The sequence below is a fragment of the Microtus oregoni genome, unplaced genomic scaffold (genome assembly GCF_018167655.1).
Source record: "Microtus oregoni isolate MIOR12 unplaced genomic scaffold, Mior012 000112F_ref0000385, whole genome shotgun sequence".
NCBI lineage: Eukaryota > Metazoa > Chordata > Mammalia > Rodentia > Cricetidae > Microtus > Microtus oregoni.
In genome coordinates, this window is record NW_024544738.1 from 2,282,065 (window position 1) to 2,301,166 (window position 19,102).

The 19,102-nt window shown below is 44.7% G+C and overlaps 1 protein-coding gene across 1 annotated transcript in view; it reads right to left on the bottom strand.

The window, feature by feature from the left end:
• The window catches only part of LOC121443745 (carbohydrate sulfotransferase 7-like), a 42,679-nt gene extending 24,262 nt beyond the window's left edge, over nucleotides 1–18,417 (bottom strand). Inside the window, exon 1 of the mRNA XM_041645543.1 lies at nucleotides 16,802–18,417. Within this exon, the coding sequence (XP_041501477.1) occupies nucleotides 16,839–18,296 (1,458 nt within the window). The 5' untranslated portion in view covers nucleotides 18,297–18,417 and the 3' untranslated portion in view covers nucleotides 16,802–16,838. The remainder of the gene's footprint in view (nucleotides 1–16,801) is intronic.
• Between the last annotated feature and the right edge of the window lie 685 nt (nucleotides 18,418–19,102).

Sequence of the window (19,102 nt, forward strand, 5' to 3'; positions counted from 1 at the left end):
ACTGTTATCAAAAATCTCCCTTCCAAAAAAAGCCCAGGACCGGATAGTTTCAATGCAGAATTATACCAGAATTTCCGAAAAGAGCTAATACTTATACTCTTTAATGTATTTCACAATATAGAAACAGAAGAGTCATTGCCAAATTCCTTTTATGAAGCTACAGTTACTCTGATACCAAAACCACACAAAGACCCAACCAAGAAAGAGAATTACAGGCCAATCTCACTCATGAACATCGATGCAAAAATCCTCAATAAAATACTAGCAAACCGAATCCAAGAACACATTAGAAAAATTATCCATTATGATCAAGTAGGCTACATCCCAGAGATGCAGGGCTGGTTTAACATACGCAAATCTATCAATGTAATCCATCATAAAAATAAACGGAAAGAAAAAACACCATATGATCATTTCATTAGATGCTGAAAAAGCATTTGACAAAATTCAACACCCCTTTATGATAAAAGTCTTGGAGAGATTAGGGATACAAGGGTCATACCTAAATATAATAAAAGCTATTTACAGCAAGCCGACAGCTAACATCCAGTTAAACGGAGAGAACCTCAAAGCCATCCCACTAAAATCAGGAACACGACAAGGCTGTCCACTCTCTCCATAGCTCTTCAATATAGTGCTTGAAGTTTTAGCAATAGCAATAAGACAACATAAGGGGATCAAGTGGATTCGAATTGGAAAGGAAGAAGTAAAACTTTCATTATTTGCAGATGATATGATAGTGTACATAAGCGACCCCAAAAACTCCACCAAAGAACTCCTACAGCTGATAAACACCTTTAGTAATGTGACGGGAAACAAGATCAACTCCAAAAAATCAGTCGCCCTCCTATACACAAAGGATATGGAAGCAGAGAGGAAAATCAGAGAAGCATCACTTTTCATGATAGCCACAAACAGCATAAAATATCTTGGGGTAACTCTGACCAAGGAAGTAAAAGATCTATTTGACAAGAACTTTAAGGCATTGAAGAAAGAAATTGAGGAGGACACCAGAAAATGGAAGGATCTCCCTTGCTCTTGGATTGGGAGGATCAACATAGTAAAAATGGCTGTTCCACCAAAGGCAATTTATAGATTCAATGCAATCCCCATCAAGGTCCCATCAAAATTCTTCACAGATCTTGAGAGGACAATAATCAACTTTATATGGAAAAACAAAAATCCCAGGATAGTCAAAACAATCTTATACAATAAAGGAACTTCTGGAGACATTACCATCCCTGATTTCAAACTCTATTACAGAGCTACAGTAATGAAAACAGTGTGGTACTGGCATAAAAACAGAGAAGTCGACCAATGGAATCAAATAGAAGACCCAGATTTTAGCTCACAAACCTATGAACACCTCATTTTCGATAAAGGAGCTGAAAGTATACAATGGAAGAAAGAAAGCATCTTCAACAAATGGTGCTGGCACAACTGGATGTCAACCTGTAGAAGAATGAAAATAGACCCACATCTTTCACCGTGCACAAAACTCAAGTCCAAATGGATTAAAGACCTCAATATCAATCTGAACTCACTGAACCTGATAGAAGAGAAAGTGGGAAGTACCCTACAACATATGGGCACATGAGATAGCTTCCTATGTATAACCCCAGCAGCACAGACATTAAGGACCTACTGAAACTGAGAAGCTTCTGTAAAGCAAAGGACACTGTCCCTAAGACAAAAAGACAACCTACTGACTGGGAGAAGATCTTCACCAACCCCGCAACAGACAAAGGTCTGATCTCCAAAATATATAAAGAATTCAAGAAACTAGACTTTAAAATGCTAATTAACACAATTAAAAAATGGGGCACTGAACTGAACAGAGAATTCTCAACAGAAGATGTTCAAATGGCCAAAAGACACTTAAGGTCATGCTCAACTTCTTTAGCGATCAGGGAAATGCAAATCAAAACAACTTTGAGATATCATCTTACACCTGTCAGAATGGCTAAAATAAAAAACACCAATGATAGCCTTTGCTGGAGAGGTTGTGGAGGAAGGGGTTCCCTCATCCATTGCTGGTGGGAATGCAAACTTGTGCAACATCTTTGTAAATCAGTGTGGTGGTTTCTCAGGAAATTCAGGATCAACCTACCCCAGGACCCAGCAATACCACTCTTGGGAATATACCCAAGAGATGCCCTATCATATTACAAAAGCATTTGTTCAACTATGTTCATAGCAGCATTATTTGTAATAGCCAGAACCTGGAAACAACCTAGATGCCCTTCAATGGAAGAATGGATGAAGAAGGTGTGGAATATATACACATTAGAGTACTACTCAGTGGTAAAAAACAATGACTTCTCGAATTTTGCATGCAAATGGATGGAAATAGAAAACACTATCCTGAGTGAGGTAAGCCAGACCCAAAAAGATGAACATGGGATGAACTCACTCATAATTGTTTTTTAGCCATAAATAAAGGACATTGAGTCTACAATTGGTGAACGTAAAGTAGCTAAGTAAGAAGGTGAACCAAAGGAAAAACATATAGCTATGTTTTGGCTATGGGAAGTAGACAAAATTGCCGGGGAGAAAATTGGGATCTTGGGGGTAGGGTGGGATGGGGGTAAGGGGAGATGGGGAGAGAAAAGTGAGAAGGGGAGTATGGGGGGAATTTGGGGAAACGGGATGATTGGGATAAATGAAGGGTGGGTAGGGGAGCAGGGAAGCACATATCTTAATTAAGGGAGCTATCTTAGGGTTTGCAAGAGGCTTGAACCTAGAGGGGCTCCCAGGTGCCCAGGGTGATGTCCCCAGTTAGTTCCTTGGGCAGCTGAGGATAGGGAACCTGAAATGGCCCTATCCTATAGCCATACTGCTGAATATCTTGCATATCACCATAGAACCTTCATTTGGCGATGGATGGAGATAGAGACAAAGTCCCACATTGGAGCACCGGAAGGAGCTCCCAAGGTCCCAATGAGGAGCAGAAGGGAGAACATGAGCAAGGAAGTCAGGACCGTGAGGGGCACACCCACCCACTGAGACAGTGGAGCTGATCTATTGGGAGCTCACCAAGGCCAGCTGGATTGTGACTGAAAAAGCATGGGATAAAACCGGACTCTCTGAACATGGTGAACAATGAGGGCTGATGAGAAGCCAAGGACAAGGGCACTGGGTTTTGATCCTACTTCATGTTCTGGCTTTGTGGTTGCCTAGCCAGTTTGGAGGTTCACCTTCCTAGACCTGGATGGAGGGGGGAAAACCTTGGAATTTCCACAGGGCAGGGAACCCTGACTGCTCTTTGGACTGGAGAGGGAGGGGGAGAGGAGTGTGGTGAGAGGGAGAGGAGTGTGGGGAGGGGGAGAGGAGTGGGAGGAGGGGGAGAGAAATGGGAGGCTGGGAGGAGGTGGAATTTTTTTCAATAAAAAATAAATTAAAATAAAGGAAAGAAAAAAGTCTAATTAGAAAATGGGCAAAACATCTGGACCAAAAAGAAGAGGTACAGATAGCAATGAGCACTTGAAAACATGTTCCACATCACTAGCCACCAGGAAAATGCAAATGGAAACTATAATGAGATGTCACTATGTACTCTTTAAACAGCTGCAGCATGGTGACAATATCAAGTGTGTCAGTCCATGTGTAACTGAGGTAATGTAAATGTGATAGCCACCCTGGAAAATAGTTTGGTGTATTTTTCAGAAAATTAAAACTACACTTGCCCATAATCTAAAAATTGCTTTCCTGGGAATTTACTTCTAAAAATTGAGTACCTTTATCTATAAAAACTTGTACATTCTTCAATAGTCAAAGCAATTTTAAGCAAAAAGAAAATGCTGGAAATATCACCAGACTTAATTTCAACTTACACTACATTGTCCTGACACACGCGCGCACACACACACCAAACAAAACCATGTAGAACAATAGAATATAATATTAAATCCAGAATAAGACTGCACTGCTGTAGTTGCCTGATTTTTGACAAAAGGAGTAAAAAACATATCAGATAAAAGAAAGCCTTTTAGCCAAATGGTGCTGGGAAACTGATTTGTCTGCATGTAGAAGAATAAAACTTGATCCAGACCTCTTGCCCTGCACAAAAATAACTAAGGTGCATCAAAGGCTTGACTTACAAACCTGAAATTCTGCAACTGCTGAAGGAAAAAGAAGAGGAAACACATCAAGATATAGGTTTACAAAGGATTTTCTGAAAAATGACTCAAATAGTTTAGAAAGTAAAATTAAGAACTGGAAAATGGCCTTGCATGAAAGTAGAAACTTCTACATAAGCAAAGAATCCAGTCAAAAGAGAATCCAGTAGGTGTGTCCAAGTTTTCTGCATTGCAACACTATGTTCTCATCTAAAACATCATGCTCAAGAACTGCGTAATTGAATTACAATAGAAACTGCAAAATGAAATCTCAGAATAGTTCAAGTAAGTTTATGATGTTGTGTTGGGCTGTATTTATAGCTATCCTCTCACACATGCGCAGAATGGGGAAAATCTGTAGTTATACCCTGGACAGAGAATTAATATCTGTAACATATTAAACACGCAGACAACTACTAAGAAGAAACCAAGCAATCTAATGAATAAATAGGCCAAATAAAGAAACAGTACTCAAAAGAGATGTGTGTATGACTAATAAGTATATAAGAAGGTGCTTAATCTGCTTAGCTATCACAGAGCTCCAAACTCAAGGTGCACTAAGATTGCATTTCCACTCAGTCACTAAGGAATCACGTAACAAACACTAGTAAGTGTGAAGAGGTTGAAGATTGCTGGTGGCAATATAAAGCTGTGCCACCACTATGGAAATCAGAGAATGAAAAAGAGAAAGAAAAAAGGACATGACTGCTCCTAGGAATGGTAGAGGAAGTTTATTGTAGATAAAAGCATAGCCACATCTGGGAGAATCCAGAGTGAGCATGGCCAGACTGAGCTGGGCCATGTGAGGAGGGGTGGGAGATAGTAGAAAGGAGCCTCTGACCAAGAAGGGCAGCCTGGTCAAGAAACAGGCGTAACTAAGATGGCTGAGTCATATAGGGGACAGAAGTACTGGGGAGAGGGAAGCCCAGCCCAATCTGGGTTGGGGAGTTCAGGGTAGGGAATGGGGTATGCCAGCTGGTAGACTGTGAGGTGCTGGGAGAACCTGGTGAACACCTTCTGCTTTGATAATGTACCTTAGTTAGCCATTTGTCAAGTTTGAGACCTAACAGTCAGTATGGAGGTTCCTCATAAAAAGTAAAACGGAGGTGCTTTTATTAAACTCAGTTGGTCGAGTGTTTGCCTACCACGCAGGAAACCCTGGGTTCCATCTCCAGCATGCCAATCAGACCAAATTAAACCAAATTAAAAGATGCCCATGTTTAATAGATTACCTTACTCCTGGGTAGCCCGAGGAAAACATGGAGAGAGGAAGACCATGAGAAACCCGGAGACTACCTGTTCATTCTCTGGGGGGAGCAGTTTAAATAGCCTGTGGGAGTGGTCCTGGTCTTCCGTGGGGAGAGGATACCATTTGACGGGCTTTCTTGACCCTCCCTGGGGAGGGGGTCACCATATGGCAGGCTTTCTTGGAGGTGGAATTTGGACTGAGGCAACTCCCAGGGGAGGGGGCTTCTGTCAGGAGCTGGGGTGAATCCAGATTTTTTGTATAAAGGGGTATTAGGGAGCTGAGGTGATGCTTCCAACCAAACACTACACTTTTTGTTTGCCTGGGGGATTTACTTAGTGCAGCACTATTCACAATAGCCAACATATGGAATCAACCCCAGTGTCCATCAATGGATCAATGGATAAAGCAACTGCCTTCTGGGTATGCTGCAGTTGTGTGGCCTGGATTGCAGGCTTTTGGCCTTGCTGAAGTTCTCTTGCTGTAGTTCTCAGGAAGGCAGGCTTGGTGTTTTAACCATATTATGTCCAACCTTTGAAGCTAGGAAGGGGAGGGGTAAGAATCAACTTCCTGCTGTTTTTAAAGTTTTAGAACAGAAGGCTTAACCAACTGAATTTGGTGCTCCATCTTTCTCTGTGGTCTTGTCTCTTTCAGGTCAAGTAAAGAGCCACAGTCATGCCAAGTAGATCTCACCGCCCCCATAGATGTCCCACTTCTAAGTTTTGACCTGCCTTTCTTCTTTTCAAATTTTCTGGTCTTGCCTGCAGAGTATGGGTTCTGTGCTGAAGACTGATGTGTCTTTTCCTGTTCCTCTTCACCTACTCATGCCAGGTGAGGAACCATGGAGACTGGCCACCTAAAGCTATTTAACAGATGCTCAAAGTGAGAGCTGGCACTTAACACTTGGACTGAGAGCAGAGATTTCCGGGTATTCAGCAAGTTCCATCCTCAGGGCTATGTTACTACTTCCCAGCTTATTGTCACAGCCTTCCTCCAGGACCACTTCCAGAGCAAATGGGTTGGCAAGTGTGGTAGTCTCCATTTCAATGGACAGGAGTTCTGGTGGAGGCTTCCCTTAACTACTCCATTGAGAACCACACTGTGAATGGCACTAACATCTGAGGCTTATCTGATAGCCCAGGTTAAGCTTTCTTAATCTTCCTGCTTGCACTTCAAATCAGTGAAATACTGAGCCAAGGAAAAAGGAAATGACTGATAATGTTGACAATAGAGCCATTAAATTGTTTTGTTGTAAGGGACTTGCTTAGAGGCAAGGATAAGATAATTCTCAAAAGGCCAACAATGTGGGGGCGTCAGCATATCTTCAGCCTGACTCTGAAACAAAGTATAATTAGAAATGGTTAGTTTGTTGATAGAAACACACACACACACACACACACACACACACACACACGGGGGGAGGGAAGGAGAGAGAGAGAGAGAAAGAGAGAGAGAGAGAGAGAGAGAGAGAGAGAGAGAGAGATCCCAGAAATGGACATCAAGCAACATAAATGTCAAACATCTAGACTTTCAGTCTGAAAGTGACAGTGACAAAAGACTGCTGGTTAATGTCTGCACTAGTTCTCCACGGTCTCAGACTTATTTAATTTGAAACAACTTTCAGGTCAAAAAAATGGGTTGAGTCAGAAATCAAAGCAGAAAACCATTACCTAGGGAGTGTATGTGGAGGGTGGGGGAAAAGAGGGACCTAGGTAGCCCCAGAGAATGGCTGAGAAGATCTTGGTCTGTCTCTCCCTGCTATCTAGGCATCATGGGAGGAATTAAGAGTTAAACTTCAATTGCTTGATCACTCAAGTCCTGGGATTGACCAAGGCCAAAATTAAATGCCCATTATATCTCCTCCAATGGAGTAGAATGAAATAATAACATTTTTCAATCTTATTATAATCTCTGCTGTTAAGTTGGGAGCATAGACCCCAGTCCCTCATATCTATCCTAGTCCCCAGACCTGAGAGTTGTATTGGTCTGGACTCCAAATCCCAGCATGCTAGGTCCTAACATCTGGAGGCCCCACTGGGTAGGGCGGTCCTTTCCTTGTGGCCCTAGGCCAAGTGTCAAAAGCCCCCTAGTCCAAAATCTGTACTCTCCACACCACGCTAACTGCTGCGTCTTGGTGAGTCCCTTTTTCTTGTCTATCCTATAGGGTTTGGGGGGAAGCCATTTGTACTTATTTTTGTCAATTGTTGGACTCTTGTTAAAGCCGTGAGCTCACGCCAAGAGTTTGATTCCAGGAGCGGCCAGACCAGCAAGACCAGGCTTGGCTGAGATGGACTTTGTTTGCTTTAGGGACGCCTAGCATTCAATTTCCATGGCCCCGTTAGGCCTAAGAGCTACTTTAGAGGACACGCTGTAGTAGACTTAGGCCACTTGGTTGGGCACAGACTTTAAAATGGGCACTTGCAGTTCAAAGCCAGATCCACTGTTTCCCCTGGGACACCTCTTACAAAATCTTTTTAAATTGAGACTGTCCGATACCATCTGTCCCAAATGGCTAATTTCCCTATGCACTAAGATTTGGCCTCCCTTCTCCCCATTGCCCTTACTCGCCTCAGGGCCACCCCATTCCCCTACGGGCCTGAGCCCCTTTGAGCTGCTTTATGGCAGGCCCTTTCTCCTTAACCATCACCTTCCAGTCCAAACTCCTCCACTGGCAGGGTACCTACCCTACCTCTCCTTTTAAGGTCCCTTCTCCATTCACATGCTGACAGTTGTCTACCTGTACCCCCACCAGTGGACCCTAATGCCCCTAAACCTGCCCCGCTCTCCCCAGAGGACAGAGTACTCCTCAAACAGTAAAATCCTAAGTCTCTTGAACCTTGATGGACAGGACCTCACATGGTAATCCTCACCACCCCCTCAGCTGCCAAGCTCTTGGGACACCCATGTTGATACCATCTCTCCAGGCTCAAGCGGGCACCTACTCAGGACTCTTGGTCTGTCCAGCAGACAGGACCTTCCACCCTCCGGTTTTCCAGGACGCCACAATGAAGGGCCTACCTGCTCCTCATCCTGGCATGCTCATCTTCAGTAATAACAATATGTTTTTCCTAGACATATGCCTTCTCATCTCCCCCAAGGAACAGATGTCATGCCTCTGGGATGATAGTACATGGGATGCCTTTCCAGCCACACCTCTTGCTGAGCGTGGACCCACCAACACCTACCTCTCCCCTTCCCCACATTGCCCTATACCCGCAGGAAGTAGCCAGACTTTAGTCAATGCCCCCTTTCCCTAGAGAGCCTATAATTATCTCTTTGATTTCCTGTTATCCCTATATCTAAAAAATCTGGAATGTTAACTTGGGAGCATGGACCCCAGTCCCTCGCATCTATCCTAGCCCCCAGGCCTGAGAAGCTGTATTGGTCTGGACTTCAAATCCCAGCATGCCAGGTCCGGGGGTGGGGGGGTCAGACCACTCCCACAGGGTACTTAAGTGAACTCCCAAAAGAGGAACATGTGGTCCCTTTGCCTTCCTCCTGGTGGTCAGTTTGCGGCCTCCAGGTTTCCCTTCGGGGCCACCCGAGAGCGCAGGAATCCCATTAAACCTGGAAATTTTTTAATTTGGCTTGTTTTGATTTGGCTTGATTGGGATTTTGCATCGGCAGAGAGCTCATGTTAGGAAAAATTCCTAACACCCACAACTAAAAGTTCCCCAAATTTTTAACCTTACTTGAGAACAAATGAATGCACACCAAATGAGTATTAATAAAACTGACATATAATTATGGTTTAAAATTTTTAATGTATGTGTACGAGCCTACATGAGTTTATGTGTATCACGCATGTGAACTAGAGTTACAGTGGATTCAAGCTGCCTGGTGTGTGTGTTAGGAACTGAATCTGGATCCTCTGCAGGAGCCATCTTCCTTCAGCCACCAATCCTTAGGTTTTATGTATTTTTGTTTGCTGGGTTCTGAACTCAGAGCCTCACATATGCTAAGCAAATACTCTGCCACTAAATCAAATCTTCAACCAATATGCATCAGTTTTATAACTAAAACTAAAAAACATCAAAAACAATACAAGTGAGAAACAGCTGAGCTTGCCTGTTTGACAGTGTTTTCCTGTTGTTGAAGAGTTTTCAGAAATTATTTCCATTGGCATGGTGGTTGCTTTTTCTCGAACAAATTGCTCTCTCACCTGAAGTAAAGGAATCGAGCAAATATTTTATAATATGTACTCAGATGTTCACCAGCCACCACTAAGGATGAGAAGGCTGAGGGCATAAGTCTGGGAAGTGACCAGAGTTTAGATCTATTCAGGGAGCCATTTGGTTTCCACACCAGTGTGAACTAAAGTTGCCAGGGAAAAAAGCAGCACTTGTGTGCTACATGCTCTGTAAGGCTGCTTAACTGATCAGAACAACTTGTGTTGTGGAGAGCCAGAAATTTATACAGCCAGAAGCAAATTACCTTGCTATCTTTACTTTCCTTAATAGCCATTCACTGGTGTTTGAATGTTAATCCATAGTGTGATCATTAGGTAACAGTGTTTTAGGATGGACAAAGAGACCTTTAGCTTCCAGCAACTCAGATGCTAAGAATGTTATCAGAGAGCATTTGCGACCTATAGCAGATTTCTCCCCTTTGCTGTAACTTACCTACTCAATATTTCCATCAATGGATCTTGAAAGTGCTTTGATTTGTATTTTGTTCTTGTGGTTCTGTTACCGTAAAAACTTCATAAAACTGCTATCATAACTAGTACTTGTGGTAAGCCTGAATCTATGTTCTGGTACCATGATCACATATATTTAGCTCCAAAAGTTTCCTTTGAGGCAAATGCTATGCTTTGGGACTGGCAGATTTTGGCATCCAATCTGATTAGATTTATCTAAATGCTAAATTTTTCTGTTTTCCCATTGGGTTGAAGTTTTCCCTCACAAATAGCACTGCCTTAACAGTAGAAAAAATTCTATTAGAAATTACTTGTACCTGTGACATTCCTGCTACATTTCATAGTATTTGTAGAACCAATTTTAATGGGTAATATTTAACTTTATCTATAAAATTTGGCCTGTAATACAATTTCCATTGCGCATATAGTCATCTAGATTGATGATTAAATGAACAAACGGCACTAGCGGTCAAAACTGAATAAAGCTTTTGGATTTCTTAGCCAAACACATTCCGATTAGTTTTTCTATATCTAAAACCTACTGTTTTCGGAAAACATTCATTATCACCTAATGTTCTGGTTAGTTTTTTTCTGTTAACTTCACACAAGCTAGAGTCTGGGAAAAAAGAACTTCAATTAAAAAAGCGCTTCCATCAGATTGCTGTCCTAGCACCTTGACACCCCAGCTGTAAGGTAATACTTCACAGAAAAGGCTTCAAATCTATAAGTAAAAATATATCACCTCCATGCCCATTTTGGGATGTGATTCTAGGCAGAAGTGATTGTCCTGTTCATCTCATGGGAGATCTGTTGACCCAGCATGCAACGAGTGCTCTGGTTGAACTGTAGTGGTTCTCTTTCCTAGCCTCTACCCTCTGTACTTCAAAATATTCACCACTGACTAGCATTCTGATTTATTCTCAGCCTCTAGCAGCATGGTCTTTATCATAAGGAAGGTCAGCTGCAGAAATATCAGTGTGGCTGTTGACTTTATGCCTGTCCATGAAAGCGGAAGGGAGCAGAGCTGAAGGGTTCTAATTCTCATGGAAACACCACTGAGCTCTGCAACTTTTTTCCAACTAAAACGGCTTCCTGTTCAGCTTCCAAACAATCCTCCACTTCCCAGTGTTCTTGAACTTTGGCCAGAACTGTTTCTTAGTCTCTACGAATCTTCCTCTATACTGCACTCAAGCAGAGACACTTATTCAGTTAGGGTTAGTCCCTTCAGTTCCATTTGGAACCAAGAGGGTGGGAAGCCAGAAGACGTGAGAGACTGAGCTTTACTTGGGAGCCACCACATTGGACCAGAATGTCAGACACACATCTCAAGGTCAGAGAGTGTCTTTAGTTTCAGTCCCTGTGGACTGCTCATGCTGGGAGCAGGCTAAGAAGAGGCGAATTTAAAGAATTCTAAATAAGCTGCTTGTGTTTTTAGAAAGAATCACTTCCAATTATTTATTTTGAATTTGTATTCATGAGAGAAAACCTCAGCCAAAACTAAAAGCAAACTTTTAGAGAATGATCGGAATGCAAGGAGCTGGGAGTTTGCCTAGCTTTGGGCAAGGCCCTGGGTTCCATTCCCAGCACATGGGGAGGAGTGTAGAATGAGGATTCCCAAAGGATGCTCATTAAGTGCCTATTCTGTGCACTGTGTTCCCTGCTAAACATATGTTTCTCTTCATCTCAGCTCCATATTTCGGGGTGATTAAACAAGCCCACACTATTTTTAAAAACTAGTTTTATTAAACTAGTATCTGTCACATGTATAGAAATCATGGAAGCATGCTGTAAGAAAAAGAGTATGAAAACTCACCAGTCTCCATTCCTAGAATCAACTAATATACTTCTTGTTATGTTTTATACAAATTTAAATAAAATACATTGGCATCTTAATACATAAGTAAGACTAAACTATATTTATTGTCCTGTACTTTCCCACCACATTTATTGTTTTGGTGATTTTTCTATGTTTTTTGTTTTTCTGTGACTATATTATATTTTATTGTAGAAATGTATTATTGCATATTCACCTACTTCCTGATGCCACACTGTAGGTAGGACATTTAAATTGTTCTAGGTTTGCTTTTTGCTTGTTTGCTGTTTTTCATTGCTTGATGACTGAGCCACATCCTCAGTTAATGACCTCTTATACTTAAGAAAGTACCAACCTAGGACCCAGGTCCCAAAGCCTGGGTTCCTGTGTCCTAATGTCAAAACTGACTTCATATAAGTCAATAAATGACTGTTGGTACTTTGGGCTTACACATCACTTTTCAGGAATAGTTTTCTCTCAGTTCTCACTCACCAGACTTGAAGAGTATTACCATTTCCTAAACAAACACCAAACCCACCATCAGCTGACGGAACTTGCCAAAGAAAACAGTCCCAGAAGGAACTCAGAGAATGTCTGAATCAAAAATAAGCACAAATCTCACTTACAAGGGATAGTAATGATTTGGACATGGGTACATTTTAGAAAACTGTGTGCTACTGAAGCCCTGTGATTTCTATCTACCTATTATTGGTATGAACACACAATCATAACCTATCTATGTGCTTGCATATGCACACAAATATACACACCATCATCACCATCTCAAACCATCATCTTAATGGCCTTCGGCTCAAACACAGTACACACCTTAATTTGCTACTGAAAGTCAGAACCGATAAAGGTTCTATATAGAAGCAGTGTTTTTAAATGCCTGTTATTCAGTAGTCCGGGTTTAAACCAAGTGTAGACATTTCAGTGATAATTAATACATAATCTTGCATAGAACTTTGGGGTTCAGTTCACTGATTTAAATGTAATGAGTTCCAAAATGGTGGTGGCTGGTCATTTCTTTTGTTTAGAATGATTTCCTGGGAAAGTTTCCTAATTGTTAGGACTTAAACTACAGGATACCTGTCTCTGTCTCTAGCTTCTTTCAATGGCAGCATATATCTTATCAAGAACAAAGACCTAAAGATTTAGGGCCTTGTGGTAGAATGTATGTTCGGCATGCTTAAGACTCTGGGTCTATCATCAGTATGTGTATGTATGCACAGACACGCACATGCACACATAGATGCACACATATAGGGGCAGTATGAATGGAGTCTTGTGTGCTGGCTAGTTTATGCCAACTTGACACAAGCTAGAGTTATCTGAAAGGAAGTTAACCTCAATTGAGAAAAATGCTTCTGTCTGTAAGGCATTTTCTTAATTAGTGATTGATGGGGGAGGGCCCACTTCATTGTGGGTGGTACCATCCCTGGGGTGGTGGTCTTGGGTTCTATAAAGAAACAAGCTGAGCAAACCTCATAGTAACAAACCATGTAGAGCAAAACAGTAAGCAGCACCCCTCTATGGCTTCTATACCAACTCCTGCTCCCAGGACCTGTCTTGTTTGAGTTTCTGTTCTGACTTCCTTCAGCGATAAACAGAAATGCTAAAGTATAAGCCAAATAAACTGCTTCCTCCCCCAACTTGCTTTAGATTATGGTGTTTCATTGCTGCAATATCTTGTATCCTACCAAGGATAGAGGGCAAAGAGGGACATATTGAAAGGACAGGACAGCACAGCAATCTGCACAGAACAGGAGTAGATAGTGTTTCTGCAATGATGGACTCTGAGATGTGAATCGAAAGACAACCAAACATCTGAAGATATGCAGGTGCTAAAAGCCCCGTGTAGAATTTCCCTTCCCATAATAACATCTTTATCTGCAAAGAACTTTGTATTTTTAAGTTCTTTCACATAAAACACTGTGGCAGAGTTTGCTGCTTATTAAGTGCCCTTGAGTTCTCATTCTGATCTTGGCCTCATGCCAGTGGCCTAGCCCAGAAAATGAATCTTTGGTCCAAGCCAAGTGGTTTGCGGTTTGGCTGTATAGTAGTTGCCTTGGGAGCTTCGGAAACCCCAATGCTTGGGTCTGGAGACCCCACCATAGACTGAATGGATCAGATTTCCTGTGTCTGGAGTGAAGCTCAATGATAGAGCACCTGCTTATAACATACGCTGGACTATGGGTTCTATCTCCAACACCAAGATCTACCTCACAAACATCTCAGAGTTGGGGTCCCAGGCATGGGCATTTTCCTCAAAGTTCCTCGGCTGAATATATAGTAATGGCTTTCTCCTGCCCATATGGTTTTCCTTTCTCAGACTCCAGTTACCTACTGTCAACCACAGTCAAGATATAGAAATAGAAAATCGCAGAAATCATTTATAAGCTTTACTACACTGCTCTGAGTATCAGGATGAACTGTCATGCTGTCCTGCTCTGTTCTATCTGAGATGCAAACTATCCTTTATCTAGAATATTCACACTGATCCACAGTGTATACACCCTCTGTCTCATGACAGTCCAGAAACAATACACTGATAGAACTTTTATTATAATTAATTATTGTAATCATTCCATTTTATTATTGCTGTTAATATTTTAATGTGCCTAATTTATAGATTAAATTTGCTCATAGGTATGCATGAATAAGGAAGATCATGGTACATATAAGGTGCAGTATTAGCAAAAGGTTTTAGAAACATACTCACCGAAGAAGTCAACTGTAATTTTCACCCAGGACTGAGAAGTGCTGAGAAGAGCCACTCAAGAGACGTCCATTCTTTTATGCTAATTATTGGCCTAGGCCAGACCATGTGAGTTAGCTCTAGCCAGTGAGTAGTAGGTCTAGTAAGTGGTGGGTTCTGAGAAAGACTCTTTTACCAGATTACCTTCCTAAGAGCCAGGAATACAAGCATTTTAATAAATTCACACATTGATATAAGTGCCCAATGTAGGAAAAGGAGCTCAGTCACCAAAGTCTACAAGAGGCTAAAACTTCTACCCAGATGTGCCTGCAGTCCAGCAGAGAAGCACCCATAGTCACTGTCACCCACACAGACTTGCACTCCCGAGAGGACAGAGTCTTTGGACCCTACCCTCATTTCTAAATCCCGGCCCCAGACATCATTCAGTGTGTCAAAAAAATTGGGGGAGGAGGTGGAAAAAGGTTTTTAGGAGCTTCTCATGTCTTAAAACCACAGAACGCTTCAGCTTTTGCGCACAGGAGGAGTTTCCTGAAGTCTGTGAACGTGAGTTAAGATCCATTATAGTAAATACAGATGATAGGATGATTTTGTTACGATGTGGGAGTCAAAAACAAAACAAAAAAAAAAGATGTGGAGTCTAACGCTTTGTCTGGCTATTGGGAACCTAGTCTTCAGCTTTAATACAAGGGGAGGTGCTTAGCCTTACTGCAACTTAAAATGCCATGCTTTGTTGCAATCCTTAGGAGGCCTGTCCCTTTTAAACAGAAACAGAGGCATCTTCGTTAGGGGAGGATCAGAAGGGAGGTGGGGGGAGAGAATGGGAGAAGAGGGAGGGGAAACTGCAACCAGGATGTAAAATAAATAATCTAATTTTAAGAAAAAATATGAGAAGTCTCCCTGTGTCTTACCTTCCTTCACTGTAGAAATCAGGAAAGAGCACATACTTCCTAGCAATTATAGAAACTGATTTGATTACTGTGAGAAACAAATTCAGTTAGTCAGTTTCCTGAAACCACTTCCTGAACCCTAGGTCTATTAACCAAAAAGAAAAATCCATCTTCATTAACATCTTCAACCTTTGTCCCTCCATCCCATCCTAGGGGAATATTGAATTGCACTATAAAAGAATAAATGGAAACTTAAGTTACTTCTGCCCTCCGTCCCTTTTCTTCCTCCTCTGGTCTGCACTGTACTGAAGGCAATTCACAGTGTTTGGGGAAATGCATTCCCGTGCCACTGACTGGATTACTATGGTGAGCATCATGCAGAACAAGCTTTCCCTTGGCCCAATGTTACACAGCATCTGCTAACCCAACACTGGACACATACAGAGCCTGTTTGAAGCCATTTTAGCAAACCAATGTACAGGGGATAAACAACAACAACAGCAACAACAAAAGAGGTTTACTTGACAAATTGTTAACTGCCCACCCAAGAGCCCACCTATCAAAACGGTGCAAGGGAGTTGGGGGGAAACCCAGCCCAGCCTTCTTAGAGCACTAGAGGAAGTTGACCAAGGAGCTTTTGTGACCTGATACAAACGGGATATGGTCAGATATCCTGCAAACAGCAGTCACCCTCTAGAGAGAGGGGAAAGGAGAAGAGAGACAGGAAGGGAGAAGGGCATCCACAAGCCAGGGAAAATACTGTCAGTTTTACTTGTTTAAAATAGGCTGGAGTCACACAAATGTGCATAAATCGTCACAAGAGTTGCCTGAAAGTGCTTGCCTGCTGAGTACTCAGGAAGAGAGCTCTGGAGCCTGAGGAGAAGAGAGGCGAAATATCAGGCAGAAAAATTAAGAATAAGTAGGGGAAGAATCCACACTTTTCCGTGACACCTTGTTTTTGGTTTTGGTTCCCCCCTCTGGCAGCAGACACCATGGCAAAAGGCTGCCCCACAGGCCAAACAGCCATCAGTTTCAGAACCATCAGTCTCAAAAGGGTTCTCTAAATCCTATGCTCCACTCTTCCAGTCAGTTCCCAGTCTCAAGTTGCATTAGGATGCTTTAGGCTTCTCTACTGCCTTTGGACCTCTGACGCCTCATAAGCGGGTATGAGAGAGCAGAGAGCTCTGGATGCTGCTGGAGCTACATTTACACATCTCTCATCTCTAGGTCCTCCTCTGAGAAGGGAGGTGGCTAAGCAAGTGAACCCATTGAAACAGGACGTGTTCTGACAGCAACCCTCTAACTCCCCTTTCCCCACGCTAGTTGTTTCCCCCAACACTATTCCTTACAATCTGCCCTGTCCAGAGCCACCTTACCTGGATCAGCCCTGAGGCAGGGTTTGGGATCAGAATGTTACGTGGCCCAGTTGGCCTTGGTCTCCAGGGATGTCTCCCCTTCCCTGGCGCTATCCACGCCGCCATCGTCTCTGCTGCGAGGGTAGGCCAGCAGTTGCATGGCGGGGGCGCAGGCGGCTTCCACCTGGCGCACCTGCTCTTGGCTCAGCCGCTCGCGCCAGGCGTACACAGCCTCTCGGGCATCCCGGGCAGACAAGTGAAAGGGCCGATCTGCGCCGTAAGCCGAACCCCTCGTCATGTTGAATGCAAAGGCATCGAGCGTGGCGAGCGTCCGCAGCCCGGAGAAGCGCAGCAGGCGGCGCAGCTGGGCTTGGGGCTGCCACACCAGGTCCTCGTAGCGCAGCTTCAGGTAGCGACGCCTGAGCCAGGTGGGCGCACCGCGTGCGAATAGCAGGTCGCGCAGCCAGGCCTCGCAGATCACCTCGAGTGCGCTGGTTAGGAAGAAATCGGCTCGCGGAGCGGGGGGCAGCGCACGAGCCTGGGCTCCGGGACGTGCACCCACGCCGTGCGCCAGAAGCACCCGGTGGAAGCGGTCGCCCCTCTGGCGCGTGCGCAGCACCTGGATGCTCTCGCGCAGCAGCCCGTGCCTAGACTTGAGACGTGAGTTGTGCACTGCCCGCGGGTCACGGAAGAGTTGCACCACCTTCAGGTTGAGGCCCGGGTCACGTAGCAGGGGCACCAACATGCCCAGGTCGAGCAGCCGCACGTCCTTGATGACCACCACCGGGTCCTTGCGGCACTCGGCCTCCAGGGCGCGGAGCGGGACGGGCGGGCAACTGCTTTCACAGGCTTTGTCCTCGACGAGGCCCACCTCGGAGCGAGCGAGGGGCGCGGCAGGACACAGCGGCGGCGAGCAGATGACCTTGTTGGTGCGCCAGCGGAAGAGCATGGTCGTGGTGAGGTTGGCCGAGTCCGGGGCTCGCGCTGCGGGGTCCCCGGGCTGCGCGTAGAGCCGCAGCACAGAGAAGTCACAGCGGAAGAGGGAGCGCAGCATGTCTCTTAGCGCGCCTTGTAGGCTCTCGGCGTCGCCCCGATACAGCGCCTGCCACAGATGCCACATAGGCTCATACAAGTAGAAGACGTCCGGGTGCTGGTTGAAGAGTTCGCCCAGAAAGGACGAGCCAGTACGCCAGGTGGCATGAACATAGATGTGTTGCTTCTCCTGGGCCACCGCCTCCCCGACGGCGCTAAGGTTGCCTGGGGACCCAGGGTATAGACCCCCGTCTCCTTCGGCCCAGGATCGCACCTCCGCGTTCTGCTCACGCTCTCCAGCCGCCGCCGTCTCCAGGCTCCATACGCCCAAGCTGCGCTGCAGGCCGGGGCACTTCCTGACGCCCTTGTCCTGCTCGCTGCCACTGTCCAGTACAGAGGGGATGAGCAGTAGCAGAAGCGTGTAGAGCACCAAGAGCAGGGTGAACTTGCAGTACTCTCGGCGCCGCCGCCGCCGGCCCTTCATAGTTCACCGCGCCCCCCTCCCCCGCTTCGCCCAGGGCAGAGCAGGCGCCTGGTGGCTGTCTCCTCTGCCTCCCAACTGCAGCTCCCGCCTCTTCGGGTCCCTCTGCGCTGGGTGGAGCAGAGCGGCCAGGCACTGCGTCCACTAAAGGAAACTTGGGAGGCGGTGGTGCCGGCTTGCTCTGTTTGGCTCAACCTCTTGAGAGCACTCATTGGCCGGTTCAGCAGCTGCCCGCCCTGTCCACAGTTCCCGCAACTTCTCCCCGCCCTCTTAGCCTCCCGGCTTCGCTCACTGCCTAGCCAGATTTGGACTAGGCTGCCACAGGCCGGGGACAGTCTCAGGGGTGCACGGAGCCTTATTCCACCTCTCCCAAACTCCTTCAAAACGAAGTTAAGTCTTCGTTAACCAACCGACTTCAGGCGAGGGACAGTCCTGGACGTGAACCCTACCGAGAGAACACCACAGTTTTATTGTTGGTGGTTAGTTTGTTTGTTTTGTATCCTCTGCCTTGCCATCCTGGTCCTAGACAAATGATGACTCGTCATGATCTACACTCCTTGGCCCCGCAGTGGGTGTTGTGGAGTTCTGAATAGAGTACCCAGTGAAGATAAAAGGTACCCGCCTGCACCTTATGTTGGTGGAGGCAGGGAGACATTGCTGGATTCATGCAAGAAATTTGATGGGTACGATCAAGTAGCCTTTGTGAAATTCTAAGTGTTCTGTTGTGCACATTTTACAAGCATTCAATTTACTCACTTGCACTATGATTAATTTCCAGTGCCAGTTATCCTAAAGTTCCAGCCCTTAGG